Genomic DNA, 9,245 nt, shown 5'->3' with positions numbered 1-9,245 from the left:
TGTGTGTGTGTGTGTGTTTGTGTGCGTGTGTGCGTGTGTGTGTCTTTTGTTGTGTTTGTGACGACAAGTCCCTGTGCTAGTTTGCATATGTTTGTGTGTGTGTGTGTCTGCCTGTCAAGTTTAAATGCATTTGTTCCGAGGCATAAATGTGATTTTGTCAGAATAGTAATAAGGAAGCGTAACAAAATATCCTGATAAAACGACATAATGTGATCAAGATGATTATATTATAGGAAATGTATGTTTGCTTTGTCTGTGCCTTCCTATTTTTAAATTGTGATCTATGAACGCAGCTGCCAGCCTGTGTGTCCGCCTGTGTGTCCGCCTGTCTGTCCGCCTGTGTGTCCGGCTCTTCCTGTATTTGTGTGCGTTTTGTGTGTTTTGCAGCTGTCCTCAAGCCTTTGTCTCAGGGGAGCAATACAATTGGTGGTTTAATGAATTGCCACCTGCCTGCTACGGGCTAATCAATGACAGGGAAAACATTAAGATTAGCTCGTTTGAAGAGCCTGATAATTGACTGTAAAGGCTTGACAGGAGAGTGATGCATCTTGTAAGGAGGACACAGATGGATCAGAGCAGATGGAGAAATAGATGGACAAAAACAGACTGAGATGCAGGAAGTGAAAGAGGAACCAAAGAGGCAGGAAGGAACGATGACAGAGAACAAACCGCACAGATTCACACCCAAAGATCATGGGAAGGTTTGTCGACTGTTGGGTAAAAAAACTCTTATAAAAAGGTATTCATTTGACCTCACCATTTAGTGTAATAGACTTTTGCATTTCAAATTAGCAACCCAGCTTTGCTTCTATTTACTCATGTGTTACCAAATGTCTCTTTTTCTTCCATAGAACCACACATGTGCAGGATAACTCTCCCGAGCAAAATGTAACAACTTGCTCTTGCAAAGTGAACTGAGCACTGAACAATCTGGTGGTAATATGTTAAAATATCACCTGTCTCTAAGAAATGAGTTTATTTTAAAAGAAAATCTGTTAAAGCAAATGCATTTTTGTAAATTCAACATAATAAGGAACTTTTCACATTGACATTCAGTAGAGAAATGATTACGAACCGCAAGTGACAGAAATATATAGTCTTCGTTAAATTATAAGCACAGACATGAAATGCTTATTTTTAAATAAAATGTAAATGAAATGGTTAATATCTTTGATTCTTGGCACATTTTCCTATTTTGGATATTAGTGGCCAACTTGGACAAAAACACATTTTATTAAATACATCAGGTTTTTCATTCCCTTACATGTGTAAAACTGTGAATTCTACAAATTCGACGAAGTTCAACGTAGCAGAGGAAGTGACCAATTTCTCAACCAAAGTTGCAAGACACATTACAGTTTGCTAAGTAAGGGATGTCTTAATCATTTACTAGGCCTCCTGCTATGCTGTTCCCAACACATAAACTGCACGAGTATCAATAGAGTTGAATTAATTTAAATAAACGACTTGCATTCTTTACAGTCACGTGTGAGGCTTGTTCATGTGTTCGAAAGACTATTAAACTGCACAAACTAATACAGACAGATCAAAGTGAAGGCACAGCAGCAGCAACAACACTTTAGGGAGATTATTTCTTTAGCATGTAATAGAAAAATCCCACAGCAAATGTAGATATCAGTTAATGCTGTAAAAGCTTTCATAAACTGGGGTCAACATTTTTTATTGACATTATTTGTAATAAAAATATAACAGCGATGCAAGCAGACATCCTGATCCCACTGAGAGTCTCTAAAAGCTTTTGCGGGATGTCAAATAAAGGCAAAAACAAATGCAAGAGTCCGAGAAAACCCTTTTGAGTGTAGAACTGTTGTTCAAAACGTCATTATATCTTGGTGTCAAAGTTAATAAACTCTTTTTTAAATCCTACATACGTTCCTACATACGTTTGACACAAGGTAATTTACAAATCGATGAAGAACCACAGGTAATGACACAGAAAACGAGACTGGTACCGAGCAGGTATGACACAGTATTACATTTGCTGCTTCATAAGGTCAGCAGAGGAGGATAATACGCCACTGTTTGGTTTCAAAGGCTCTTTTGTCGGATCTCTGTGTGCTGTGTACTATTTTTTTTAACCTGCTGACATGCTCCAAATTGAGTTTTCATCTTGTCCTTTATCAGTGTTTTTGCTCTCACAGTCAGCAGACATTACATGAACTTTAAACTCAATCTTCAACTGGCTCCACAAACACTGTGACAGTGATTTAAGATGGGGCAAGATTCAACTTTTTGACGATGTATCATACAGTAGACAGAAAGTCCTCAATGTATTCAGTCCCATACTTTGCTTCATTAAAATAAATTCAAGTTCAATGAGGGCGTATTCTCTTGCTGGGAAACCAAATAATAATAGTTTTAATGAATTTGACGGAATTAAAGGTCAGGAAAAACGAACAACAGTAAAACAGCTTTACCATCCAATATTGATGGCTTTATTATTGCTCGTTAAATTGTGTGAATAGCAGAAGGGTTACTGTTGGAGCCACAAAGAGTGGATAATGAGGTGTCTTAAGCACAAAAAAAGGCGATGAGAGTAATAGGCTTATAAAACATTACTGCTCAGCATTTTAAATATGTATGTCAAAAACGCATTGCGCGTCTTGCCACTGATTTACTGGTTTTAGAATCCATCACAGCCGACACACTCAAGCTATTCATTTCCAACATAAAAGAGCAAGTCCTAAAAAGTTAATCAAATGATACATTTTTCATGTTGATCAATTTAGCTTCAGAGCAAGCAGTGTACAGAGACTGTGCATCTTTGATTCAAAAGAAAATACTGCAATTAATTGTATTAATAATTCCACCACAGCTATGCACTTCTCCGACAGCTCTGTAACTTATGATTATGAGGACTAACGGAGATATCACACAGGAATTAAGTGAAATCACCACATTTATCATCAAGTTAATGTAAATATATAGTGTTTTATTTATTTCATAAATGTACTTCACTCACTTAAATACTTACATTTCTGGGCTGAGTTAATATACAGACCTACAGCTGACTCAAATCAACGAAGGATTTTTGAAAGAAACAGCATATTAGCAGACTAACTCTGAAATAACTCAAACTGGAGCAGCATGTTCATCATGTCAAATAAATAACTTATACTTCAATAAGAAAATCTAAATGAACTGAAGTTGCCTCTAGTGGAGTTACTGAAACTTAGCATTTAAAAGGCAGCAGGGGTTTTGTAAAGTTCTTGTGTATTGGTATGTCTATAAGACCATGCAGCTTACAGGGAGAAGTGTTGAACAGCAGCTCTCTCTTCGATGGAGAACAGCATCGTGGAATGTAATCCCCACTCTTGTTTAGTTTGTTTAATTGCGATAAAATGATAGCAACAGGTTATGTGATATTCTCCCAGTGCTTGAGCATATCCTAAATAAATGGTGACTCTTTCAAACTCAACAACAAACCTAATGCCACAAATGGGGCGAAGCCTGCAAGCTAGTTCAGGCAGCCAACTCGAGCACTTAGCTTGCTGCTGCTATTGCTGCAGCTACCTCTACGTCGCTGCTGCTTGCCTGCCCCACCACCACCCCAGCTTCCACCCCAGCTTCCACCTGTAGGCTCCGCTCGGGGGTTAGTTATTTAATCATCAATCATCGTGCTATGTATATCTGTGGAGTGATGATGCCCGAGCGCCTAGTCGCCAAACTCAACTATATGCTGCTTCTAATAAACATGTTAAAGAAACACGTGAGTTGTCTGACTGAACTAGGAAAGTAAGGCTGTTTAAATGTACACATCTAAAAGAAAAAGATTTAAAAAAGCAACAGTCACTTTTGTAACATTATACTATATGATTATATTACTGTGGGGGGTCAAATTGATTAAGATAGTATGTTAGTATAAATGTACCTACATTTCCAGAAGTGAAAGTTAGAATAAAACTGTGTCTGTGTATCACTGAAGGTGAAAAGGAGTTGAGGTGAAACTCGAGTTTGTCTATTTTGAAAATGAATACCTGATATAGTTCACGAAGAGTTAACACGGTAGTGAATTTTGTCTATATCTTTGGTTTCTTTTTTTCTTTCTCCTAATGCATTTCAGGGCTTAAAATAAGATCTAATGAGCATGAGTATTGGTCAACTGGATTCAAGTCTGTGATTTATTTGTAGTTTTATATCATATCCCTCTGGAAGCCTTTAGGTACATTTTGGATGCAAGGTGGCAAGAGTAGAATCAAAACAAAAATCCTTCTTCTGTTTTCCTCTTTAGGTTTGAACAGGATTAGCTCAGGCTGGAACCCATTTGTTGTGTATTACGCTGCTCAGTCCCGCCCACAGCAACACCTGTGATCATTTTACATGGTGTCAACATAATGTGCTCTTTTAAATTTGTAATGTGTTGTACCTATTGAGTTCATATTGACTGTAAAGTACATAGAGTAGAAATACATTGGTTTTAACTTATACACTGAGGTGCAAGACTGATAAAACAAGTACCCAAACAAAAAAGAAATATCAAAAGAGAAGAGATGGCCTTAGCGTCACCATCACTGACATTTTGTGTGGAAGCCGTGTTGAAGGACACATCAGACACACTGCTCTGCACGCCTGTCGAGGGCTTTAGCACTCACACACTTTGACGTGGATTGCATTCAAACCCCTGACACTCGAGGAGGCAAGCCTTCTCTGAGGACAAATCACTCGTATGAGAAGTTAAACAGCATTGTGTTGTCAAGGATGATTGTGTGATGTGTGTTCAGTTTAAAAAATGTAGAAAAACCACAGAATGAGAAGTAATGTACGTAGTGGGAGAGTAAGACGGTGGGAGGAAGAGGAGAAAAGCTTCGACAGAGAGAATCAAATTTGACAGTTTAATACTGAGATGCCACTGGTGAACTTTTTTTTTTTTTGTGTGGATGAGCTGCCAAGTTGCATCATAGACGAGCAGACAGCCGAGACATGAGAAAACTTGGAGAGATCAAATGCTTTAATGTCAATGTCAGGGCCAGCTGCGGGTCGACAGAGGCTGAACTAAATATAACCTTTCCCTTTTTCTGAATGTAATAAATAATCTTTACCGGTCACTCTTGATTAGTTTTTTTTAAAGCAGTTTCTCTGCGCTTATTTGTGTTTTGTAACAGATAATCTTCCAGAAAAACACTGTTCAGGGTTGAGAAAGTCAACACTTCTTTAATTCTAGAAGGTTTGCAATTTAAGATTGATTTTTGAAACACAAACCCGAACAAAAGAGGATGGAAATTAAAACCTTGTAGCAACAGCGCTGCAACTTCAATTGAGGAACACAAAGTCCAATGAAAACACATTGTTATTGTAGGCAACACATGAAAATGGAAAGTGAATCAGTTTGCTTGAAGGCCTGATTGGTTAATTCAATCGAGCAGCGGATTCGGAGCAGCAGATGGGAGCAGACTCAGCTGGCAGTTTTATGTTATTATAATTTTTTCAGAGAAACACTGTGCTTCAATTTCATCAACAGATAAAGAGATAAAGGTTAAATTTGAAGGTGGCGGGATCCCACATTGAGAGTGTGTGTGTGTGTGTGTGTGTGTTTGTGTGTGTGTGGTGGGGGTTAATGGCCCTTTGCCATGGCCTGATTTGGTGCTGCGGCTGATGGGATGTCACTAGTTAGATTATATTTTGAGCATGGTTTACTGAGCTTCATTGTTTATAAAATGTACGTTATAAATAGACTTTGTTCACTTACTGTAAGTACAATTTTGAAGTAATTGTAGTGAACTAAGTAGCCGGTAGGGACTGTTTTGACCAACAGGGCTATAGTAAAAACTGTATATCTCTGCTTTTCTGTTTTCTTTCCCATTCTTCCCACTGTCCAAACAAACAACTTGTTACTCCTGTTTCTTGAGCCAGAGTATAAAATGTATCTAAAACTTAAGGTGGGTGTCCCGCCCACTCTCCCTGTACTGAAAAAGAGAGATGGTTTTCTCTTCATCTGGCATTGCTGCAGTAACTCACCACAAGTGAGGCCAAGTTAGATAACGCGAGTGCAGAGGCAGGAGAGAGAGGCAGCGTGAGTAATAGACAACTGCGGAAAAAGCAACATAAGGGAGGACAGATAGATAGATAGATAGATAGATAGATATAAATAGATAGATAGATAAGTAGATACATTAGTCGAAAATTGGAAAGAAAATATACACAAAGCAGCAAAAAGGGTGAATGCACTCCCAAGTAACCCAGGTGTTAAAGATGCACTCTCCTATTCACTCTTCATTATCCTCTTAATAACACAGTGTTTTTTGGGGTTGTTTTCAGTTTCAGTGCTATTATTTTTTCCGTCCGATTCAATTTGCAGTCCTTCCACTGTGGTAATAGAGCATCACTGAATGGAGACTTACAATAGAGGGGAGAATAAAAGGCAGAGTAAAAAGAAAGGAGCTGGAGAAATGGGTGAAAACACATATCAGTATGTGATTTCCCACAGGAACTAAAAAAGACACTTGTTGTGTGTCCGCCTGTGCAGGCAACATGTGTGTGATTGTGTGTGTGGGTAGCTTCACCTACACATTATACTCTTGTACTGTGCTCCTCTGCACTATTGACCTTTGTGCATCTCTGACATGCTCCGCTTTTCCTATCGGACAAAAACTTCATTAACCAGCCACTCACCAAACAGTGTATGTATATTTTGTGAGGGGATCTATGTGTGTGTGGGTGTGTTGGTGCATGCATGTGCATGGACAGTGAATGCATCTTATGCACGTAGCCATGTTTTTATCACTTTATAATGGTCTTTTTAGGGTTGGCTGACTTTCTTATTGATCCAATTTGCACCAATAAAGGAGAACGATCTTCTTCCATTTCCAAACACACGCACTTCCACACACATACACTACCATGCAAATGCACCAAAACATTCATGCACTCAAACGTTCACTTTAAATGTTCCATAGGCACAGAGGTCAGCATCCCCCAGGCTTATGTACCTTTTACTCTAAAAGCTCAGCATTGTCAAGAGGGATGCATCAAGACATGTGAGTGGCTTTTAGATTTCCCTGTGGAGAAACTGACAGTTAACTGAAAGGGAAATATGAGCTTCTCCATCCGGACCATGGATGACAAACATATTTTTATTTGGCAAGGCAAACTGTCCAAACACTGACGTGCAGATACTTTAAAACTGCATGTAGTGTACTGCTATAATGTATATCTGCACACCCTTGAGCATGTCCTACCCGGTAACTTGCACAATTAACCATAATTGCTAATGCGAATCGCTTCATAAATATTCATATGCTAATAAATGTGTGCATCTGGATTTTATTCAATGCAGTAAAGCCTTTATAATATTATAAAAGTAGTTTCCTGGAGAATATCAAATAGCTGCTGTTAGTTGAGTTCGGACTAGGCAGACATGCACCCTTCTCGCTGTGACATCTAATACAGTCACAAAGCTACCTGACAATTTCACATCTCTCTTATAGCTTGAGATACTTGAAATTAGGCTGAACAATAGGAGAGAACATAATTTCTCCTTCAAATAGAAAAGGCTTCTAAAACAGGACGTTTTAGAAGCCTTTGCTTATAAGTTGAAGAACAAGAAGTTTGCTGAAAAAAGTTTAGTTTTTAGAATCCTACAAAATGTCCCTTAAAAATAGACAGAATCCCTTTTATAAACGTATAGTATATCTGCATTGTTATGCTAAATACATTTATGTTTCAAAAGCGTGAGCAAAAGTGTAGCATGTGGCAAAACAAACCATGAAGCCATAACTGAACCATTGAGTAGGAGATGACATGCCTTCTGGATTTTGACTGCATTGAATACAATAATTTACAGAAAACCTTTCAAAACCATACATAACGCAAGACTCTGATTAAAGGAAACAACTCACTGCAACACTGTCTGTGCTTCCTTTCAGTTTGTTTCTACTGTGCCTGCTCTTTCCTTGTTTTGAAGTATATTATTTATCAAAACGACAGGGACAGTGTCATGATTATTATCTAGCTGTCTGAGTGAATGGAGAGTGCTCAAGTGACGACTCATCAGTACCAGGAGTTAAGCAAGTCAGCAAGGGGTTTGAACAACAGCAAATACACTGAACAAAAATATAAACGCAACACTTTTGTTTTTGCTCTCATTTTTCATGAGATGAACTCAAAGATCTAAAACATTTTCTACATACACAAAATAACCATTTCTCTCAAATATTGTTCACAAATCTGATCCCACCTCACAGGTGTGGCATATCAAGATGCTGATTAGACAGCATGATTATTGCACAGGTGTGCCTTAGGCTGGCCACAATAAAAGGCCACTCTGAAATGTGCATTTTTGCTTTATTGGGGGGGTCTGGGGGGGTCTGAAAACCAGTCAGTATCTGGTGTTGGGGTTAGGATTAGGGTTAGGGTTAGGGTAATGTTGTGAATCGAGTGGCCTGTGTTCATCGTCCATAACATATGCCTCCCATACCATACCACCACCACTCCCATCGTTCACAACACTTACCCATAACCCTAACCCTACCTAATCCTAACCTCCCAACAGTACTGACTGGTTTTCGGACCCCCAGACCCCCAATAAAGCAAAAACGCACGTTTCAGAGTGGCCTTTTTTGTGGGCAGCCTAAAGGCCACACCTGGTGCAGATAAATCCGCAATCTTGATATGCCCACCTGTTGAGGTGGGATGGATTATCTCGGCAAAGGAGAAGTGCTCAGTATCACAGATTTTTTCAGATTTGTGAACAATATTTGAGAGAAAATGGGTTATTTTGTGTTTGTAAAAATGTTTTAGATCTTTGAGTTCATCTCATGAAAATGTGAGCAAAAACAGAAAGTGTTGCGTTTATATTGCTGTTGTCAGTCTTTTCACCTGTTTCCTGCTTAGTAGAATACTCAGCATCGGACGCGTGTATTGTCGTGTATAGCTTGCCCAGTTGCTCGGTGATATAGGGCGGGGCAGGACCGTTCGCTGAATACTTCAAGCTCTGATCGAAGGGGACTATGGTGCATCCATATCATCTCAAAACCAAAGTGTATTTTGTATAGTCGCTTCACTTTGGGATCTAGCCTTTTGAGATCTTTTTCCTGCACCAAAAAATCCTATATAAACCTACAGGAAAGGAAGGACAACTCCAAAAAAGCTATGGGCCCGCTTAATAGCCGTATATAATTAACTGGATGATAGTATCCAGCAGCCCGTCAGGGGAGTCACATCGTATTCCATATATTTACCTATATTTACCTGCGATAGGTGCATAGTTTATATGGTGCTAGAAGGCT

General features: G+C 38.9%; 1 protein-coding gene across 1 annotated transcript in view; it reads left to right on the top strand.

Annotated features, from left to right (window-relative positions):
- Nucleotides 1-611: 611 nt before the first annotated feature.
- Nucleotides 612-9,245, top strand: part of LOC104940874 (uncharacterized) — a 42,459-nt gene continuing 33,825 nt past the window's right edge. The window contains exon 1 of the mRNA XM_010765880.1: nt 612-701. Within this exon, the coding sequence (XP_010764182.1) occupies nt 612-701 (90 nt within the window). The remainder of the gene's footprint in view (nt 702-9,245) is intronic.

Source organism: Notothenia coriiceps, unplaced genomic scaffold (assembly GCF_000735185.1).
Source record: "Notothenia coriiceps isolate Sejong01 unplaced genomic scaffold, NC01 NC01_scaffold00002820, whole genome shotgun sequence".
Classification (NCBI taxonomy): Eukaryota; Metazoa; Chordata; class Actinopteri; order Perciformes; family Nototheniidae; genus Notothenia; species Notothenia coriiceps.
Note: the sequence above shows the minus strand (reverse complement) of the source record. Positions and strands in the feature narration are given on the sequence as shown.